Raw genomic sequence first — 22041 nt, forward strand, 5'->3', positions numbered from 1 at the left:
GGCATCAATGACTGGGCTTATTGCAATAGACTCATTATCTGGTCCCTCGTTCCCATAAGCCAATTCTACATTCAGCAAGCAGAGTGATGTCTCTGATGACTTCCGCAGTCACTTGGAATCAAATCCCAAGTTTTGGCTGTGGCCCACAGAGCCCTCTAAGATGACACCCCCAGATATCATGCCTCTTCCCACTCTGACTCATTCAGCTTCAGCCACACTGGCCTTTTTGCTCCTCCTAAAACATTATGAGCATCTGTCAGCCCTGGGCAGCGGCTGCGTCCTCTGACCTGGACATACTTCCCCTGGCTATCTATATGATTGGCTGTCTTACTTCTCTTAGCCTCAGAGATTTCCATCACAGAGTCCTGCCCCAACCACCCTGTCCAGGATGGCATTCCCACTCACCATCTCCCACGTTCATCCTTGCTTTATTCTCCTTCCCATGTTACCACTGGCAAATTACGTGCTTATATCTGTCCCACCCATTACATTTCTGCATTAAAATGTAAATTCCAGGAAAGTAAAGATTTTTGTTTCTTTTGTTTCTCATTGTATCCACAGTGACTAAGACAGTGCCTGACACATCACAGACAATCAGGAAATGTTTGATGAATGCCTTGGTCCCCTCCTTGGGTGATTTTTGACTGGTCACTTGTTTCCACAAGCAGCCCTTCGTGGTGGGAGACGAGTCCAGACTAGGAGAGCTCTATAGTTACGGCTCTGGACAGCTGCAGGACTGATGTATTTAAGGTTTTATTTTTCTCAATCTGAAGAAGAAAAACCTACATAATACACAAATATTGAAACACTCATACTCTCGTCTCCTTAATACCCACCTCTTATATAAACTGCATTCTGAAAGCATGAATCAAAAATCACCAGGACAAGGTGAAGAAAGACCTCAGCTATACAGATAAATCACAAGAATTCTTAACTGCTAGGGAAACTCATTGACTTTGGGATTGTAGAAAGAAAGATACATATAAATACTTGCACAATAAAAAACCATATATACTAATTTCCTGAATGTTTGGTCCTTACCAGTAAAAAATCACTCCTATTTGATCAAGGGGGAGAGGAAGTGATGGAGAGAGATACTAAAAAACAGTCCAAAGTGGGTTTAGCCAGCAGGTTAACAGTGTTTGCTTTGAGTTTAAATCAGTTCAGATTCAAAATCTAATACCTTTCTGTGCCTGGGTTAAGATGTAATAAAAAGAGAAACTCAACTAAATCCTGTACTAGCAAAGACAAGTTAGATGGTGCCCATTATTCTTTACTCCTGTAGATGTTAGAGAGACTACTATCAACAAAAATTAAATGATTAACTGGAAATTATCCCCTTTTCATGGGTTTTTAAATTAATCAAAGCCTTAATAGAATCTTTTCCAATTGCCTGGCATCCACTGCTGCCTCTGATACTGAGATTCAAAGAAAACAGATGTTAGAATGATAGTATCTTGAAGCCAGAGGGATTCTCAGACCTCATTTTACAAAGAAGTAAATGAGACTCAGGGGTTGGAAAGGTCAAACTCAAAGGTTCATTTTCTAAATATCCATGAGATAGGAACTTAACAGTGTGCCTAGGCTTTGGGTAGGAGCCAGGGCCCAGCTTTGAGAGCAGCCATCAAGGAGCAGCTAGGGCATTGCAGGAAACAGTGTTGGATTTGGAAGACCTGAATTTAAAGCGCTGCCTTCGTCACTGATTAACTGTGTAGCACTGGGCAGTCTCTTGACTGGAAAAAAATACCCTGTTTCCTAATTCATAAGATAAGGGTAATGAAGACACAAGGTTACCATGAGAGCTAGATGGAAATACCACTCATGACAAAAAATTAAAATTTAATCTCTGCTGACTCTGTACTAGCAGATGATCCTGGCACTTTCCATGGGCTATCTTTTTTCAGTTTGCAGAGTCAGTGGTACTAGTCCTGTTTTACAGATGAGGTAATGGAGGCCCAGAGGGTTTAAAAACACCCTCAGGGTTACACAGCCAGTAGATGATATTGATGATATTGCACAGTTAGCTTCTAGATCTGGGGGACTCCAGGAGCAATCTCTCATTCCCTGACACTCATGCAGCTCATGGCAGAGGCTTCAGATATGTTTCATGAATAAATACCTGTGGGAAGGAAACATATCAAACAAAAATAAAGCATCAATTTAGTTTCCTTGGAAAGCTTTGTAAACTTCTTAAAAGTCATGTACATCAAATAAATCACTCCCAAAGGTGTTTTTAAGCCAGAGAGAAATAAACCAAATCATTGATATGTCAGTGCTGGGATTTTTGCATTCAGAAAACATCCCTTCAACTCCATCTAAAGGCGCTTTGCTAAGAAGTGATTCATTAATCTGACATAACTATTTTAAAAAGGTCAAATTTGCATTTTATGGGACATATGTATACTTTATGATAGGGTTTCTTTTATAATTCATATGGACAGTATATTTATATCCTTGTTTCATGAGATTTTAAATTATTACAGAAGAGTTTATAGTTTTTATGTATTGTATTTTGCTTTGATGCTTATACTTGCCAGACTTATAAAATGCCAAACTCTTGACCAAGGCTGTGATCTTCACACTTTTTACTACATTATTTCTGTGGGAATAACTATGATCTGCTTTGTAATAATCTACTTAAAATCTGCCTACGTTATGGGGCAGGGGGCTATTCCATAGCTCCTGTCCCCTCCACTGGGGGGTGGATGAGGCAAGGGGAGCGAAGAAGTGAGGGGTCAGTATTGTCTTGCCCTAGTTTAGTTTTATATGATGCTGTTGTTTAGTTGCTACATCATGTCTGACTCTTTGCACCCCTATGGACTATAGCCTGCTAGGCTCCTCTCTCTGTCCATGGGATTCCCCAGGCAAGAATACTGGAGTGGGTTGCCATGCCCTCCTCCAGGGGAATCTTCCCAGTCCAGGAACAGAACCTGCGTCTACTGCATTGGCGAGCAAATTCTTTACCACTGAGCCACCAGGGAAGCCCCCTTCTGTATGATCCCAAGGTTTAAAAAGTAACTCCATTGTTCTCCTAATGGGGAAAGAAGAGAAGACAAGGATTTAGCAGTTTGTGTGATATAATGTATCTTCAGGGGGTTGGGTTGAAAGAAAAGACAGTGAAGAAAAGCATTTTAGGAGATAGGTTTCTTAGTCAGTGTTTGAGATGAAATGCACATAAGCATGAAGCTCACATTCTCAAGAGGCCAGTGAGAATTAAAACCCTCCGAGGGACAGCAAATGTGCACCTCCCACCTCGTAGTGGATCTGGGATTTGTATGTTCATTGAGACTTGAAAGATAGCTGCGCTGTTGACATCTTTGTCCCCACTTTTCTTCAAGCCAAGTGGATACCATTGCACTCCCGTCCTGTCCCGGCTGTTCTCCGCCTGGAAGAGGGCCACAGAAGAGGTTCTCAAACATGTTCCTCTCTGCAGTCCAGGGTCAGAGCAAGGCCAGTGGTTATGGATTGGTCACTCCAACTTCCCGCCACACCTGTTCACCTCAAGCAGGCCTCTGAGTATTCTGAGTTCTTGATATGTTTGAAAACAGGGTGTGTCTACTTAAAGAACTTTTTTTTTTTTGAAACTTTGAAAGCTACCTGTAAACTAAAAATGCTGGGTTTTACTTCCAGTCCTCTTGGTGTGATTGGGAAATGTTATTGTTAGATAATCTTTCTGGTTTCAGTTTTCTCATGTGTAAATGTCCTAAATGTAAGATAATGTTTGCTAAGAACCAGCTATGTCATAGAAATTTCTGGAAATATCACTAGCAGCATTACTCTTTTACTGTAGCTATTTAGTTGCTAAGTGGTATCCATCTCTGCAATCCCAAGCAAGCATGCCAGGCTTATTACTCATTTACTAGTACTGTATGATAGTACTATCATGATAACAGCACATGTACTGCTCCTGTGCCTTGAGTGTTACTGAGATAATGAAGAAATCTAACTGAGGAGCCATTTTCTCTTTAGCTTCTTCATTAGTGAGTAAAACAGAAGTTAATGACCCCAGTGACAAAAGGCAGGGAAATGATCTGTTACAGAGGACTCTGTACAGAGGCCCTGTTACAGAGAACTCTCTTTTCTGTAATGTAATTGCATATTTACTCAAGATATTTTTATGAACAAAAAATGAACAAAAACTTTTTCTCAGCAGTTGATTGGTCTTCTTGTCAGTGATCTAAAAAGTAGCTGAACATTGTAATGCAGAGTTTTCAAAAAGATACCTTGCACTGTTGACTCACTGAGTGGGCTCAGCAGATTAAAATCTGCTGAACCAAAGAGTTTTTTTGTGTTGCTCAGAAATACTTAACATTTAAAATATGTACTATTTGACATCTTAATTAAAACATTTGCAGGTACTTTCAGAATGGCATTGATTTTGACCTTGGAAGCTAATGTCAGGTTAGCTGATTTGTAAGTGGGCAGCCCTGTGTCTCTGCTTTTATTTTCACATCTTTCAAAACATATCTCCACCCTCATCACTCACCACTTGGCTGCTTTTTCCTCAGGCTTCCGGAGGCTTCCATTCACAGGCTTTTTCCTGACAAGACAGAGCTGACTGTGTCAGGAGCTCCCCCTTGAGGACAGACTTGTTGAAGGGAAACTAAACAAGTGATTCAGTTAGACACTGCAGTTGTGTTACATCTCAACACAAGGGAGAAAGAAAGGATTTTGTGAGACACAAAAGTTAATTTTTTGGTTTTTTTTTTCACCTTTGTTTCCATCAGGTCAGCCACCATCCACCTATCTCTGCATGTCATGCTGAATCTGCAAATTTTGTTTTCTGGCAAGGTAATGTGCCTCTATCATTTTGTGTAACGTTATCATTTACTGTAAATGCTCGTTAAGTGGGCCCTGGACTTGGATCTTGCTGGAACAATCTGTACCATTTGATGTTCTTGCCTCTCATCACTGGACAATAACTGCCATTTGTTGACTTCATAATTAAAGTTTCTGGAGGAAAATTTGATTGTCTCCTTTAAAAATTCTCTGTCTGGCCCATCACCATTGTTTATTCCTGTAACTTTTCCCTGTATCTTATTCTGCATCCATTTGAAATGCCTCATGTATTTCAAGAGACATTAAATATTTACATTTATTAGACTCTAGACTGCAGAGGATTCTTTTGCTTTTGAAAACTTTAAATTTTATTTCTGAAATTTTACATTGCCAATTTTTTTTTCAGTTTGGGGGTGGTTATTCCTATATTCAGTTTATTATGTTTTTAATTTGGGGAGGGATGGTTGCTCTGAAGATGAAATATTGCTGCTAATATTTCCTAAATGGATTAATTTTGTTAACTTATTTATTCCATAGTCAGAGCGTGCTATAAAAAGAAAATTTGAGCATACCAGTGTTTTGAACCGTGAGCACATGTCAGTTTTTTAAAAGATTATTCTAACTGGTTAACACCTGATTTGCCACATGGCCTTTTTTTTTTTTTAATGTATCTGTAAAATTTAAAAGATAAAGAGTATTTTGTGAAAAATTTCCCTCCCCCATCCCAGTTCCCACCCATCCAGTTACTCTCTCTGGAGGCAATATTGCTAGTTTTAGATTACAAGTACCATGGTTTCCTTTTTTGAATCTTTGCTACTAAAATTTAGAATTGAAGCTTGACTGGAGACTTCTTTTTCACTAAAATACTTTGGAAAAAATTCCCATAATGTCTCTCACCTCCTAATTGCAGCGTCATTGACCTTGTAAGGACCTGATTGTTATCATTACTTTAGTTATATGTTATTTAATGGGAGGGGTCTTGTTCAGGTACTTGCTGTGTGCTCCTTATATCAATCACAGTTTTCTCTTAGCTCCTTTCGCTTCTTCCTCGGCAATTCCACCTCTCCATAAGTCCATGACTGCCAAATCTTGCTTTTTTGAAAAAATCCATTTTGACATTTTTCTACCTCTTAATTAGATTGTTTAGATCATTTACATTTATTATGATTATTGACATGTGCGTGCGTGCGTGCTAGGTCACTTCAGGAGTGTCCGACTCTTTGTGACCCCATGGACTATAACCCACTAGACTTTTCTGTCCATGGAATTCTCCAGGCAAGAATACTGGAGTGGTTTGCCATGCTCTCCTGCAGAGGATCTTGTGATTATCGACATAGTTGGGTTTAGACCTGGTCTCTTGTTTGTTTTCTGCCTGTTGCATCAGTTTTTTGTTCCCCCTTTTCTCTCTCTCTTTTTACCTTCTTTTGTATTGTTATATGTGATTCCATTGTATATTTTTTGTTGCTTTATTAGCTGTATGTCTTTGTTCCATTTTTTAGTTGTTGCTTTAGGATTCATATTATATATCTTTAACATATCATAGTCTCTTTTCAAGTGATATTTTGCTACTTAACCTATAGCCAAAGAAACTTTAAAAAGTGTATTTCTATTCTCCCTTCCCCAACCTTTCCTTTTGTGGACAAACATTTTACGTATATATGTTATAAACCCTGTGATACATTATTACTAATTTGCTTTAAACAATCAGTTATCTTTTGGGGGGTAACAACTTGCTGAGATACATACTGTACAACTTACCTAATTAAAGGTATAAGTCGGTGGTTTTTAATATGTTCACATAGTTGTACAATAATCACTACCGTAACTTCAGAACATTTTCATCACTCCAAAAAGAAACTTCTTCAGCCAGCACCCACCTTTTAATGGCTCCCCACCACCACACCCTCCTGCCCCCATCCCCTACCTTCCAATTTCTGTCAGCCTCTTCCATCTTTATGCCACCACTGATCTTCTTTCTGTCCCTATAGGTATGCCTGTTCTGGACGTGTCATATAAATAGAATCATGCAATATGTACTCAGGGCCTTCCTGGTCCCAGCCCATCTCTCTCCTAGACCAGGCCTTGCCCCCCTGCTGGCCTCCATGCATTCACCTTTGCTCCTCTGTGGTCTGTGTATTGTCACCTAGCAGCCAGAGGGATCATCTGTCTCTGCTCTTTTTCTGTTCCCTGTTTCCCTAATGGCACCACTGCTCATGCATGCTGTAGAAATCTGAAATCATCCACAAATTCTCCCTGTCTGTCACAGCCTGCATCTAATAATGTCACCAAGTTCTATTTTTGTTTCCTTAATGGTTCTGGGACCGCTCCCTTCCACTGCATCCACTACCACTGTCCTGGTTCACTTCATCCTCATTGATCCTTTGAGCAAATACAGATCACCTGTTTCTCATCTCACCTGCTTTTGTTCTATTTTCCATATTGCTGCCAATTATCTTGGCAAAGTCTGTATCTAATAACATCAATTCTCTGTCTGAACAAACACCTTGTTTCCCCCAATGCACCCAAATCAGCTTCTTAGCCAAGCTTATCAAGCCTGCTGTTTTTTGTACTCAAGCTGTATTTCTACTCTTCTCTCTAAACAACCTGAGACCCATAGAATAGAACCACACCCTGTTCTCTCACATCTCTCATGTCTTCTGCCTTAAACTGCCTTTTCTCTGCCAGGTGAACTCCTACTTATTCTTCCAAGCCCAGGTTAAGTGGCCCTTTCAGACAAGCCTCTTCTGATGCCTTCCCCAAGCATGGTGGTCATTCCTTCTTCTCTGGTTCCATTTCACTTTATTTCAACATACTCAATGAGAGCCTCTCATGGGGGCCTTACTTCTTTTCACTTCTGTATGCCTTTCATACTGGGAGTTCTTCCAGGGGGTGGGGGAGGTGGTACTTTGTAGTTTTAGTTTTTCTAATTCTGTTCTAGGTTCAGTTCAGTTCAGTCTCTCAGTTGTGTCCAACTCTTTGCAACCCCATGAACTGCAGCATGTCAAGCCTCCCTGTCCATCACCAACTCCCTGAGTCCACTCAAACCCATGTCCATCGAGTCGGTGATGCCATCCAGCCATCTCATCCTCTGTCGTCCCCTTCTCCTCCTGCCCTCAATCTTTCCCAGCATCAGGGCCTTTTCAAATGAGTCAGCTCTTCGCATCAGGTGCCCAAAGTATTGGAGTTTCAGCTTCAACATCACTCCTACCAATGAAAACCCAGGACTGATCTCCTTTAGGATGGACTGGTTGGATCTCCTTGCAGTCCAAGGGACTCTCAAGAGTCTTCTCCAACACCACAGATCAAAAGCATCAATTCTTCGGCACTCAGCTTTCTTTATAGTCCAACTCTCACATTCATACATGACTACTGGAAAAACCATAGCCTTGACTAGACGGATCTTTGTTGACAAAGTAATGTCTCTGCTTTTTAATATGCTGTCTAGGTTGGTCATAACTTTCCTTCTAAGGAGTAAGCATCTTTTAATTTCATGGCTGCAATCACCATCTGCAGTGATTTTGGAGCCCAGAAAAATAAAGTCAGCCACTGTTTCCACTGTTTGCCCATCTATCTGCCATGAGGTGATGGGACCAGATGCCATGATCTTATCTTTCTGAATGGTGAGCTTTAAGTCAACTTTTTCACTCTCCTCTTTCACTTTCATCAAGAAGCTCTTTAGTTCTTCTTCACTTTCTGCCATAAGGGTGGTGTCATCTGCATACCTGAGGTTCTTGATATTTCTCCCGGCAATCTTGATTCCAGCTTGTGCTTCCTCCAGCCCAGCATTTCTCATGATGTACTCTGCATATAAGTTAAATAAGCAGGGTGACAATATACAGCCTTGACGTACTCCTTTTCCTGTTTGGAACCAGTCTGTTGTTCCATGTCCAGTTCTAACTGTTGCTTCCTAACCTGCATAGAGGTTTCTCAAGAGACAGGTCAGGTGGTCTGGTATTCCCATCTCTTTCAGAATTTTTCCACAGTTTACTGTGATCCACACAGTCAAAGGCTTTGGCATAGTCAATAAAGCAGAAATAGATGTTTTTCTGGAACTCTCTTGCTTTTTCGATGATCCAGCGGATGTTGGCAATTTGATCTCTGGTTCCTCTGCCTATTCTAAAACCAGCTTGAACATCTGGAAGTTCACAGTTCACGTATTGTTGAAGCCTGGCTTGTAGAATTTTGAGCGTTACTTTACTAGCGTATGAGATAAGTGCAATTGTGTGGTAGTTCGAGCATTCTTTGGCATTGCCTTTCTTTGGGATTGGAATGAAAACTTATGTTTTCCAATCCTGTGGCTACTGCTGAGTTTTCCAAATTTGCTGGCATATTGAGTGCAGCACTTTCACAGCATCATCTTTCAGGATTTGAAATAGCTCCACTGGAATTCTGTCACCTCCAGTAGCTTTGTTCGTAGTGATGCTTCCTAAGACCCACTTGACTTCACATTCCAGGGTGTCTGGCTCTAGGTGAGTGATCACACCATCGTGATTATCTGGGTCGTGAAGATCTTTTTTGTACAGTTCTTCTGTGTATTCTTGCCACCTCTTCTTAATGTCTTCTGCTTCTGTTCGATCCCTACCATTTGTGTCCTTTATCGAGCCCATCTTTGCATGAAATGTTCTCTTGGTATCTCTAATTTTCTTGAAGAGATCTCTAGTCTTTCCCATTCTATTTTTTCCTCTATTTTTTTGCATTGATCATTGAGGAAGGCTTTCTTATCTCTCCTTGCTATTCTTTGGAACTCTGCATTCAAATGGGTATATCTTTCCTTTTCTCCTTTGCTTTTCTCTTCCCTTCTTTTCACAGCTATTTGTAAGGCCTCCTCAGACAGCCATTTTGCTTTTTTGCATTTCTTTTTCTTGGGGATGGTCTTGATTCCTGTCTCCTGTACAATGTCATGAACCTCCATCCATAGTTCATCAGGCACTGTGTCTATCAGATCTAGTCCCATAAATCTATTTCTCACTTCCACTGTACAGTCATAAGGGATTTGATTTAGGTCATACCTGAATGGTCTAGTGTACTCATTTGCTATTTATATTGAATAATGATAAATTTTATTATGAAGAGATTATCCTGTATTGCAATTAATCATTTATCTAGCCTAAGAAACCTTTGATCTACCTAGCTCTCCTGCTAAATATGTAATATTCAGTATTATTTCATTTCAGATGTGAGATGGAAAAACAAATTCTGGGGCAAATCCATGGAAATCGTTCCCATTGGCACAACCCATGTGACTCTGCCAGCGTAAGTTCTCCTTCTCTGGTTAGGAACTTTATAGAATTTAGGGCCAGGGTTTGGAAACAGGATGCCCATTGTCCTCCATGGTGCTGAGTGTGTGTGTTTTTCTTTAATATGTTTGGCAGTAGCTTCAAATGTTCCTCATTTTGACAATCTCACATTTTCATTCTCTCTAATGGAAATACTTCCTGGACACCAAAGTTCCCTGAATAGAGTTTTTAAAATTTTCATTTCTACTTTATAACACAATTAGGAGTGATAGTTTTTCTTTAACATTGTTGTCCTGCCTCACTGTCAAAAATTTTTTTAAAGAAAGCCATCCATGACTTTGATCTTTCAGGGATTATTGATACTTATTCATAAAGCAAAGTGGTAATGGTTATGGTCTCTGGAACTGGAACTCATATGCTCACACTGCTACTTACTAATTGCAAATCCTTGGGCAGGTACTTAACCTTGCTGATCACCAGTTCCCTCATCTGTGAAATAGGGATAATAAACCATCTACTTCATAAGACTGTTGTGATGATTAAACAGATATGGAAGGCACTTGAAATAACACTTAAAATAGTCACATGATTCATGCCAATGTATGGAAAAAACCACCACAATATTCCAAAGTAATTAGTCTCCAATTTAAATTAATTAAAAAAAATAATACTTGGCACATAGTATGTGTCCTGAAGTGTTTGGTTTTGGTTTTAATACCATTAACCTCGTAATTATTATTTCATTCTGTAAGTCACGCCTGGAATACTTTCTCATTGTAAAAGAATTAAGACATTTGCATCTTAAGATTTATATGTAAAATATATATGTGTGTGTGTGTGTGTGTACAGGCACACCTCAGAGACATTGCAGATTTGGTTTTAGACCACTGCAATAAAGTAAATATTACAATATAAATTTTTTGGCTTCCCATTGCTTATGAAAGTTATATTTTATATACTTCAGAGACATGAAGTGAGGAAATGCTGTTGGAAAAATGCTGCTAATAGACTTGCTCTACACAGGATTGCCACAAACCTTCAACCTGTAAAAACTACAATAGATCAAAATCTTCCTGTATACATACATGCCTACATATATGTACCCACACATGTATACACATAAATATATAGTGCATGTGTCTGCCTGTGTGTACACATACGTGTGTGTGTGTGTGTGTGGAGACGGAGCACACTGTGGACAACCTCTCCACCCTCCCGTTGTCACTCTCCTTTCATAGTTTGGTGACTTTAGACACACCTCCTCTGGTTCAGTTTCCTCCTCTGTCAAAGGACGGAGAGGGTTGTTTTAGGAGACCCCCCCACTTCCAGTGGAGCCTCTGCAGCTCCAGGGTCTGACTGCTGCCGCCCCATGGCACCCTTGGGGAGGAGGGTGAAGGCTCTTAGACCACCCAGTATGGCTTTCTTGGTGTTAGATCTATAAATGAAGGAATAAGAAATTCATTACAGGACTTGTTTTTGAAATGCTTGTTTGCATTTGCTGCTGACTCCTCTGGGAGCTGTAACTTTCCCTTTTTCCTCCTTTAGTTTTGGAGATCATTTTGAGTGGAACAAAGTGACCTCTTGCATCCACAACATCTTAAGTGGGCAGAGGTGGATCGAGCACTATGGAGAGATTGTCATCAGGAACCTGAATGACGCTTCCTGCCACTGCAAAGTGAACTTTATAAAGGTAACCTCGGTGCCTGCGAGCTGTGGCCCCACACAGGCCTTGGCAGAACTGGGCCTCAGGGCACAGGGTATCTTGGGGAATTTTTCACCTTCACTTTTGTGCCAGGGCCCCCTGGTCCCAGCCTTACCCCTCTCACCTGGACCAGGGTCGCAGTCCCTCGTAGCCTCCTTCCTTCCTTTACTCCTCTATGGTCTCTCCCCAGTGAGTCAGCCAGAGGGACCCTGTTGAAACAGAGGTCATCATGATACAGTATGGATGAGCCTGGAAGACATTATGCTAAGTGAAATAAGCCAGACACAAAAGGACAAAAATGATTCCATTTATATGAGATACCTGGAGCAGCCAGATTCATAAAGACAGAAAGTAGGATGATGATTTCCAGGGACTGGGGAGAGGAAGGGATAGGGAGTCATTATTTGATGGGCACAGAGTTTCAGTTTGGGAAGATGAAAAGTTCTGAAGATATATAAGGTGACCATTGTGAAACTTTGTGAATGTACATAGTGCCACTCAATTTTACATTTAAAAATGGTTGAAACAGTAAATATTATGTATGTTTTAGTACAGTTTAAAAAATGAAAGTTACATCATATTTGACCAAAATCCTCTGAAAACTCCCATCTTTCTCGGAACAAAAGCTTACATCCTTACAATGGCCCATGAGACCCAGTAGAGTCTGCATTCCCCACCCCCACCACACACACACACGCACACACGCACACACACACATCCCCTGGTTTCTCTCCAACCTCGACTCTTGCCACCCCTCATCCCCTTCCTTCCTCACCATCCTCTAACTGCGTTGTCCTTCTTTCTCTCTCTCCATTTCCTTCTGCTTGGGGTGCTCTCTCCAGATCCTTCCATCAGCTTTGTTAGTCACTGTCTTTCGTATCCTGTTTTCTTCAGAGTGTTTATTACCACCTGCACGTAGCTTGCTCGCTGTTACTTTACTTGCTTATTTTCTGCTCCCCACACCCTCCTTGCTATTCCTGACTCCAGGAAAGCAGAAGCCTGATCTGTCTTGCCCACTGCTGTGGCCGATGCCTGGCAGTTTTGCCTAGCACACAGCAGTCTCGTACACAGTCAAGGATAAATGAACAGCTTTTCCTCAGGCAAAGAGCCTGTAATCATCTGCTTACCTATCCAACTTTCCATCTGCCTTGATTTGAGCCCATTTCCCCACCTTCTCTCCCTCTTGAAATTCCCTCTTGCCTGTAAAAATCTCACATATACCAAGTGGCCTTAAAGGGTTACCCTCCTCAAGGAGTATTTGCATCTAAGTAAGGTCAAAATCCGGAGAAGGCAATGGCACCCCACTCCAGTACTCTTGCCTGGAAAATCCCATGGACGGAGAAGCCTGGTAGGCTACAGTCCATGGGGTCGCTAAGAGTCGGACATGACTGAGTGACTTCACTTTCACTTTTCCCTTTCATGCACTGGAGAAGGAAATGGCAACCCACTCCAGTATTCTTGTCTGGAGAATCCCAGGGATGGCGGAGCCTGGTGGGCTGCCGTCTGTGGGGTTGCACAGAGTCGGACACGACTGAAGCGACTTAGCAGCAGCAGCAGCAGCAGCAGCAAGGTCAAAATCATAAGCCAAGAGATTAGGTTCTAACTGTGGAATTTCGCACAGTACCTCTCTGTACCACCTGTAGCAACTGGGGGGCATTATGGAGAGATGGCTTGGGGTCTTTATTGTATCCTGTAGGTCAAACTGGGTTGTAGATAGAATTAGTAGTGACTTGGCATAAAATAAGCTGGCACTGGTGGTAAAGAATCAGCCTGCCAATGAAGGAGATGTAAGAGATGCAGGTTCGATTCCTGGGTTGGGAAGATCCCCTAGAGGAGGACGTGGCAACCCATTCCAGTATTCTTGCCTGGAGAATTCCATGGACAGAGGAGCCTGGCAGGCTATAGTCCATGGAGTTGAAAAGAGTCAGACATGATTGAAGCAACGCAGCATGCAAAGATGACCCTGCCTTAAAAGCTTCATCTAAGGTCTTTCCAAAAAGAAGCAAAGGAAGCCTGAATAAGGGATATATATATACCTGGAAGATTGACAGATAATAGATAGATTGATTGATTCAGGTGCAAGCTACCCTGCTCTCAGAAATTTCCCCAAAGAAATGTGCTTCACTCCCATTTATACCATCCACGTGGTATTCATCCACTGAGGACCAGGGAACATATTTTCATAGATATGAGAGATGAAAAGAATTGGAACAATGGATGTGCCTCTGGTGTTGAAAAAGAATCTGAAAGCAGCAGTTATGTGTGGAGCATGACTGCCTCTTTCTGTGGCTTCCCAGTAAGTAATTGTAATTACTGACAAATATCTCTACAGAGAAAATATGACTCCTGCTTTAGAATAAACTTAAGAGCCTGGACAGTGTTTGCTTTCCTTTTTACATGACTAGAGAACTCACTGTTACATTTCTGATTAGTCTCTGAGGTACTGCTATACTCTGCCCTTCCTCCCATTTTTACCTTGGACTTGGAATGGGGAAGCCAGTCCACCAGATATGGCCTCGAAATTTCACTCTATTTTATTGGTTTCCAAATATGGATTCTGTTTTGGCTGAAAATAGTAGTAGAATTTTTTGATTTATGGAGTAATGCCTTCTAGTCTTTTGCAGATTTTTAGGGCAGGCAGGGAAAATTGAAAAACTCAACTCTAGGGAGTTAGCCGGAGAAAGCAATGGCACCCCACTCCAGTACTCTTGCCTGGAAAATCCCATGGACGGAGGAGCCTGGTAGGCTACAGTCCATGGGGTCGCTGAGAGTCGGACACGACTGATCGACTTCACTTTCACTTTTCCCTTTCATGCACTGGAGAAGGCAATGGCACCCCACTCCAGTATTCTTGCCTGGAGAATCCCAGCGATGGCGGAGCTTGGTGGGCTGCCGTCTATGGGGTCGCACAGAGTCAGACACGACTGAAGCGACTTAGCAGCAGCAGCAGCAGGGAGTTAGCGCTCCCTCTGCTGACCGCAGTGTGGTACTGTATATGTAAAATCCACAAGGCTCAGCCTAGCTGAGCTGGTCTCAGTCCAGGACCAACTCAGTGGGAATGTGGATTGCATAAGGTTCCTATAAGTTAGATGAGCAGATCTGGTTTGGGGGAAAAAAATTAATAGTATAAACTGAAAGTTTATTGGTTTACAAACTTGGTAAAAAAAAAATTGTTGTTTATAAAGGATTGTCTAGTTCCTTGAGAGAAAAAGTTATATGAGTTACATTTCTTTTAAATTGCAATAGAACCACAGTGACAGGCAGGGAACAGCTGTTCTGGAGGGGGCTTAAGGCAACCCCCCACCTGGTGGATGAGCCCTTCCTTCCTGCAGTGCCTGATGTGAAAGTAGATAGAAAATTATGCCTTACACAAATGTTGATGGTTGAGTTACAAACTATAAATAAAGGGCTAGCTTTTAATTTTTATTAAATAACTAAAAGTATGATTTTTTAAAAAGCGAGAACCGACAAACCATATACAGCATAGAATCATTCTTGCGGGTTTCTTTCCTCTTCCTTTTTTCTCTTAATATTTATAATAAATTGACCCCAAAACACTAACAGATGACTCTCTTTTTACTGCTAGGCAAAATACTGGAGCACTAACGCCCATGAGATTGAAGGTACAGTGTTTGACCAGAGTGGAAAAGCAGTACATCGGCTCTTTGGGAAATGGCACGAGAGCATCTACTGCGGCGGCTCCTCCTCATCTGCTTGCATCTGGAGAGCGAGTTAGTACCTGGGCTCGCCAGGCGGAGCAAAGGGAGGGCATGGCCAGAGGAACCCCCCGCGGGTGGACGTCAGCGTCCATTCAGTATATCCAGCCTCTCTTTGAACTATGCTAGAGCTACTGGCCCTTCTGTGATTCACCTAGTTATATCTCAGACTCATCCTCATGCTTATCAACAATACCTCTGTTGGGCTGGTAAAGTCCTGGGTTCTTAATCCCAGAACAAAGCCATTGCTTATCCGTGGTCGCACATCATTCCTTTGCCTATACCGGGCACACAAGAGATAATATTAGTGAAGTACAAGAAGTCATCCTAAAGATAGGGAAAACTTACTGGAAAAGCAGAATGACCTATAAGAGTTAGGGGTCCCCTAGATTTTCCCAATACCATAAGCCACTCTAATCTCTCCTATAATTCTAGAAAGATGCTAAGTGCATTAAGCAGATGGGGGAGTAAGGAAGCCAAAACTTCATAACACGTCCCCTAAAACATTTTAAGAGTTTAGCCCATCTTTTCATCAGATAAATATCTTCCCAAGTCATGGTTATACTCTAAAACCATTGTTCTTAGAGAGTACGCTTAAGATGCTTTACGCTGATCAAAATAAAATCTAGAAAAGCAGAGCCATTCTAATAGTGACTTAAACCATTAGGATATGTACTATTACTTAAGTGTGGAGGGGGTGGCCCCAGGGTTATTACATAGGCAACTTACCTGTCTCAAGAACATAGATCATTGAGAACATATTGTACATGCTAAGTCGATTCAGTTGTGTCTGACTCTTTACGACCCTGTGGACCATAGCCCACCAGACTCTTCTGTCCATGGGATTCTCCAGGCAAGAATACTGGAGTGGGTTGCCATTCCCTTCTCCAGGGTATCTTCCCAACCCAGGGACTGAACCTGCATCTCTTATGTCTCCTGCATTGGCAGGCGAGTTCTTTACCAGTAACACCACCTGCCACTCCCGATATGGTGGTTATATTTCTTCTCCTGGATGCAATATGATTGTCTCAATTCAATATCATATTCTCATGTGACAGCTCCCTAAGCAGAGGAGAAATCAGGATGGAAGAGCTTTCTTCTGCTGTGACTCTTTTCTTCTCAGGAATGAAGAATTTCCTAGTATCCCCCAGCAAATGTCTCTTTCTATTTTGTCTGTCTCCTTTTTGTTGTTGGTGGTTTATGTGGGAGGCCAAATGTGGTCCTTGTTACTCCATCTTACTCTTCTGGATTCAGAGTCTCCCACAAGGCTCTGCTCTTTTAAAAATTATTTATTTATTTATTATTTTATTTATTTTTGGCTGCACTGGGTCTTTGCTGCTTTGCGTGGGCTTTCTCTACTTGTGGCGAGCGGGGACTATTTGTTGTGGTGTGCCAGCTTCTCATCATGGTGGCTTCTCTTGTTGCAGAGCATGGGTTCTACAGCACGCAGGCTTCAGTAGCTGTAGCTCGTAGGCTCTAGAGCACAGTCTCAGTAGTTACGGGGCATGGGCTTAGTTGCTCCGAGGCATGTGGGATCTTCCCGGATCAGGAATAAAAACTCTGTCCCCTGCATTGACAGGAGGATTCTTATCCACTATACCACCAGGGAAGTCCCCAAATGTATGTTTGTAACTTGTCAACCTGAAGTGGAACCAGATTCATCCCTTAACTGATCCTGTGCAACTGGGTCAGCAGGAGAGATTCCGATGACCTTAGATTAATCCCCTAGAAAGGGTACAAGGACACCTGAATAGATAAGTCAGCCATTAGCGAGAAAGGGAGATGACTGTAGAGTGGGCAGCCAACCATGTCTCTTTTAATGGGTAGTATTCACATCTTCCACCGTCAGAGAGGTTGCCATGAAGCTAGAATGAATTGGCACCACTCGCCACCTCCCTGGCTTCATAGGTTCAGAGGCACACATGACATTTTATGAATGAAACAGTCATTCTCCTTTGCTTAAAGAAGGTATTGCAGATGAGAGTTACCATCTGGTCCAGGTGTTAGAATAGTACCTTGACAAAAGAATACTGTGTGAGCTGTTATTCTTGTTATTTATTGACTTTATGTCTTTGTTTATGGTTGTGAGCATCCCTGGCCTGTCTGTAAAAAACAAACAAACCACTGTCTCCACTCTGGTGACTGGGAGACTAGGATGGGTTTTTGAAGGCACAATAGGAAGCTTTGCTATTATTTTTATGCTTAGAATCCAGAGAACTAGAATTAGACAAAATATACTTCTGAAGCCTCAAAAAATGGGTCTGCAGAAAAGTTCATGGAAAGCATTTGTATTTGTATGTGTGGACAACGAGAGCTAAGGCTTGGAGTAGACTATATTAGTCTACATTTGATTTATCCAAGACATAAATTTAGGTCTATTTAGCTTGATTCTTAGCTGGAATTAAAATTAGGGCAGCATGACTGCATTAATCTGCTTTGGCTGCTATAACAAAACACCACAGACTGGGTGGTTTAAACAGCGGAAATTCATTTTCTCACAGTTCCGGGGGCTGGGTACAGGCAAATTTGGACTCTGGTCAAAGTCTTCCTTTTCCTTGGCTGCAGGTGAGGGCCCACCTTTCTGACCTCATTTGACCTTCCTCAGTTCCTTAGAGACCTCATCTCCAAATACAGCCATGTTGGAGGTGGCACTTTAACATATGAATTTTGAGAGAACGTAAACATTGAGTCTAATATTCTTGGCCCCAAAATCATATCCTTCTTATGTGCAAAATGTATGTTTTCCACCACAATAGCCCCCAAAGTCTTAACTCATTCCTGCATCAACTCTAACATCCAAAGTCTCATCTAAATATCATCTAAACCGGGCATGGGTGAGATTGGAGGTGTGATTCATCCTCTCCAGCTATGAACCTGTGAAACCAAAATGTGCTTCCAAAATACAGTGACAGGATGAGCATAGGATAGATGATGGGTTTTAAGTTAGCCCAAGACTTAGCAGGGCAAATGCCATTAGGTCTTAAAACTGGGGAACCTCCTCTTTGGCTTGATGCCCCACCCTCTGGGCACATTGGGGCACTGCCCAGCTCCCAAGACCCCTAGCGTTCTGGGTAGTGGCAGCTGGGCATGTTGAAGCTGCACAGTGGCCCAGCCCTTTGAGAAGTGGAAGCAGCCTTGCCCACTGGGCCTGTGTAATCTGGGCCTGTGGAGGGAGGGGCAGCCTAATGTCTCTGAATCACCTTCAGAGTCATTCCTCCCTTTGCTTGAAGGTGATGCATGTTTGCAGCTGGGCAGCTCTCTGGTTCCATCTGTAAAATAACAATAGTCCAACAGCCTTGCTTCATTTAGTCCCGTTTTCTCTGTCCCCTTTTGTTCCAGCTGACAGTGTTTCAGATGGTATAATCCCATCTCTATTCCTGGCTTTTCCTGAGATGGTTTAAAATTAAAATATGTAAGATTTGGAGAGGCCCCGCATTGAGGAAAGAGGAGCAGAGATTAAAGTAAAGTATAACATTTACTGACCTCTTGCTATGGGTCCAACATTATTCTAGGTACTAGACAGTTTCAGAAGAATTTGACATCTCTTAAATGAAAAATGGATTCTCTACAGTTCAAGTCGTGTTAGTAAAAATGGACCTGGAGTTCTTTTCAACATGCTTATTTTTATAACAAATTATTTTTATAACTTAAAATTCTATAGAAACATTTTGATATTTAACAAATTTGGATTTCACAAAGAAGGCCTTAGCCTTGTAGGCAGAAGGAAATTTATAGAAAAGAAAATTTATAGTGAAAAATTCAGAACCTCTTTGTAAGCCAGAATGTTTTAATAGAAATGGAAGAGTTTAGAGCTGAGAGAGAAAAATTATAGCAGGTCTGAAATGAAAAAGGTGAAAGAATTAAGATGTGATCTGAATGCAATTCAAGTTAGAGATGAACAATCTCTCTTTCTTTTAGATCCCATGCCAAAAGGCTATGAGCAATATTATGGCTTCACACAGTTTGCACTAGAATTAAATGAAATGGATCCATTGTTAAAGTCTTTATTACCACCTACCGACACTCGATTCAGGCCAGATCAAAGGTAAGGATATTTTTCAGGTCTTTATCCTCCAGAGATGTGAAACTTTTTATAAAAAGGCTTAGTAACATCTTCTAGGCCAGCAGTGGAGCCTAAAAGAGAGAGATTCTGTCATCAAGAGTAGAAGTCTAGGGGGACTGTAAGCAATCTTGTGGAAGGAACAGAGCCTAGCTTAGATCAGTGTGTGGCATGACCTTTATTCACCAGTAGATTCCCATTTCTATTGAAATACACTTTTTTAAGTTTTTTTAAAAAAGTTTTATTACATGTAGTAATAAAAAATATACTTACTCTGTACTTGAAAGAATAAAAGCATTCAGTTTCTTGGCCCTTGAATTTAAACTATTTTGCTGCATTGAAATCTAACTTCTGATCCTAGGTTTGAGGCTGACAAGCTGTGTGACATATGCTAAGTCTTTTAACCTTTCTCAGTCTCAGTTTCCAACTCTGTAAAACGGAAAGCATAATGTCTCCCCTAAGGCCTATCTCTTTAAGACTCAAAACCAAGGGGGGAAAAAAAAAGATAAAATTTCACTTTATTTTAAAAAACCCAGCACCATTCTTCATGGTAAAATAAATAAAATGTATACCCAGAATCAGCAGATTTATGACTGAGCAGCTTACTTCATGAATTGGTTCTAAAAATCAAGATCAGTCCATTTGGGGGAAAAAAAAATAGCCGTAGGAAAATGAACAGTTCACAAACTAGGAAGTGCAGATATCTCCTAACTATATGAAATGAGGCTCAGTCTTGCTCAGAGAAATGCAAAAATTTAAAAACCATGCTGTTATACCATTCTTTACCCATCAGATGGCAAAGAATCAAAGGTTTGATGCACTCTGAGGGTACAGGGAAGAGGCATTCCAGTACCACTGCTGGTGGGAATGTAAATTGCTAGAATCCCTATAAAGGGCAGTTAGTAATAGACATATTGCAAACTCACCTTTTTACCCAGCAATTCCAATTCTAGAATCATCTTATAGATAAACTAACACATGTGCAAAATGGCAATTGTACACAGTCCTTCACTGCAGCATTAATTATAACATGAAAAAGATTGAGACCACCTCAAATATCTATCAATGGAGACTTGTTTAAATAAATTCAGGTATACTCACATAACTGAATATTATATATATATTAAAAAATGAAGAGATCTATGTACTACCAAGAAAGATCTCCAAGATACATTGTTAAGTAAAACAAAGCAAGAAAAAAGAAACCAAACCAAGAAAGTGTGCACAGTATGTGTAGCCTGCTTCCATTTATGTTCTAAAAGGGAGGTGGGAATATATGTTAATGTTTGTTTATATATGAATAAGAAATCTCTAGAAGGATGCACAAGAAACTAGTCATGGTGGGTTATCCATGGTGGGTGGGGTAGGAAGGAAACAGGTAGAATTGAAGACAGGAATGAGAGGGAGATTTTGCCCCAAATTCCTTTTTATAGATACAATTTTTTGAACCATGTCTGTATCACCAGTTCATAACACAGTGTCATCCCTCACTACTTCCAAGTGATGTTTAAGGGTTGGGGAGGTGTCTTATTTGTATAGGAGGGTATTCTGAATATCTGGTCTGCACATGTGCAGTTCTAGTAGTAATGATGGTTCCATTTCCTTGGCATTTGTATTCCTTCAACTTTTCCCTTAATGTCTCAGGTTTCTAGAAGAAGGGAACTTAGAAGAAGCTGAAATACAAAAGCAGAGGATTGAACAGCTGCAGAGAGAAAGGCGGCGGGTCTTAGAAGAAAATAAGGTGGAGCATCAGCCGAGGTTTTTCAGGTGTGTGAGTGGTGGGGTCCTATGGGTCATTGTTGGCAGGTACTGGCAACACCTGTTGCTTCTGGAGTGAGGAGAGTGGATGGGAGAGTGTTCTCAGCACTTTTCCTGCTTCACAGTGGTGACATCTCTCTTTTGTAAGGGCCGGACTTTGTGTGGACACTGCCTCCCCCCTCAGTTATCCTCCTTTTTTTTCATCCCTTGCTCTCTCCCTGTGCCTCTCAGCACCTCCCACAGGACTTTGCAGAGAGGTGCTCAGTAAGAGTTTATGGGAGAAGCAAAGAGACCAACCAAACCCAGCTCCCAATACCAGGCCAATTTATTTAGGCTGGGTCTAAGACTGGTTTCTCTGCACCCCTTCTCAAGAGTATAGGGCTTCCCTGATAGCTCAGTTGGTAAAGAATCCACCTGCAATGCAGGAGACCCCAGTTCAATTTCCTGGGTTGGGAAGATCCCCTGGAGAAGGGATAAGCTACCACCCCAGTATTCTCGGGCTTCCCTTGTGGCTCAGTTGGTTAAGAATCCACCTGCAATGCGGGAGAGCTGGGTTCGATCCCTGGGTTGGAGAGATCCCCTGGAGAAGGAACAGCTATCCACTCGAGTATTCTGGCCTAGAGAATTCCATGGACTGTATAATCCTTGGGGTCGCAAAGACTCAGACACGACTGAGCAACTCTCACTTTCTCATAAGTATATTCTATACAGTGACGGAGATAATTAACCATCATCAAACTAGAATTTCCAAGTACTAAGTCTTGAGTTGAAGAAGTTCCAATATACTGG

At 41.5% G+C, this 22041-nt stretch overlaps 1 protein-coding gene and 1 long non-coding RNA gene across 8 annotated transcripts in view; one reads left to right on the forward strand and one right to left on the reverse strand.

The window, feature by feature from the left end:
- Window positions 1-22041, forward strand: part of OSBPL3 (oxysterol binding protein like 3) — a 196902-nt gene that overhangs the window by 167999 nt on the left and 6862 nt on the right. For all 7 annotated transcript variants that reach the window (XM_081533859.1, XM_081533861.1, XM_081533865.1 and 4 more), the window contains 6 exons: window positions 4728-4791; window positions 9954-10032; window positions 11562-11706; window positions 15305-15449; window positions 19353-19479; window positions 21139-21261. In XM_081533859.1, the coding sequence (XP_081389985.1) occupies window positions 4728-4791; window positions 9954-10032; window positions 11562-11706; window positions 15305-15449; window positions 19353-19479; window positions 21139-21261 (683 nt within the window). The remainder of the gene's footprint in view (window positions 1-4727; window positions 4792-9953; window positions 10033-11561; window positions 11707-15304; window positions 15450-19352; window positions 19480-21138; window positions 21262-22041) is intronic.
- LOC145523501 (uncharacterized) overlaps window positions 1820-22041 on the reverse strand; it is a 33007-nt gene continuing 12785 nt past the window's right edge. The window contains exons 2-7 of the long non-coding RNA XR_014066630.1: window positions 19453-19568; window positions 11843-11927; window positions 4487-4540; window positions 3253-3385; window positions 2965-3031; window positions 1820-2119 (exon numbers count right to left, since the gene is read on the reverse strand). This is a non-coding gene — a long non-coding RNA (uncharacterized LOC145523501). The remainder of the gene's footprint in view (window positions 2120-2964; window positions 3032-3252; window positions 3386-4486; window positions 4541-11842; window positions 11928-19452; window positions 19569-22041) is intronic.

The sequence above is a fragment of the Giraffa tippelskirchi genome, chromosome 10 (assembly GCF_054371585.1).
Source record: "Giraffa tippelskirchi isolate mGirTip1 chromosome 10, T2T-mGirTip1v1.2.pri, whole genome shotgun sequence".
Taxonomy (NCBI): Eukaryota; Metazoa; Chordata; class Mammalia; order Artiodactyla; family Giraffidae; genus Giraffa; species Giraffa tippelskirchi.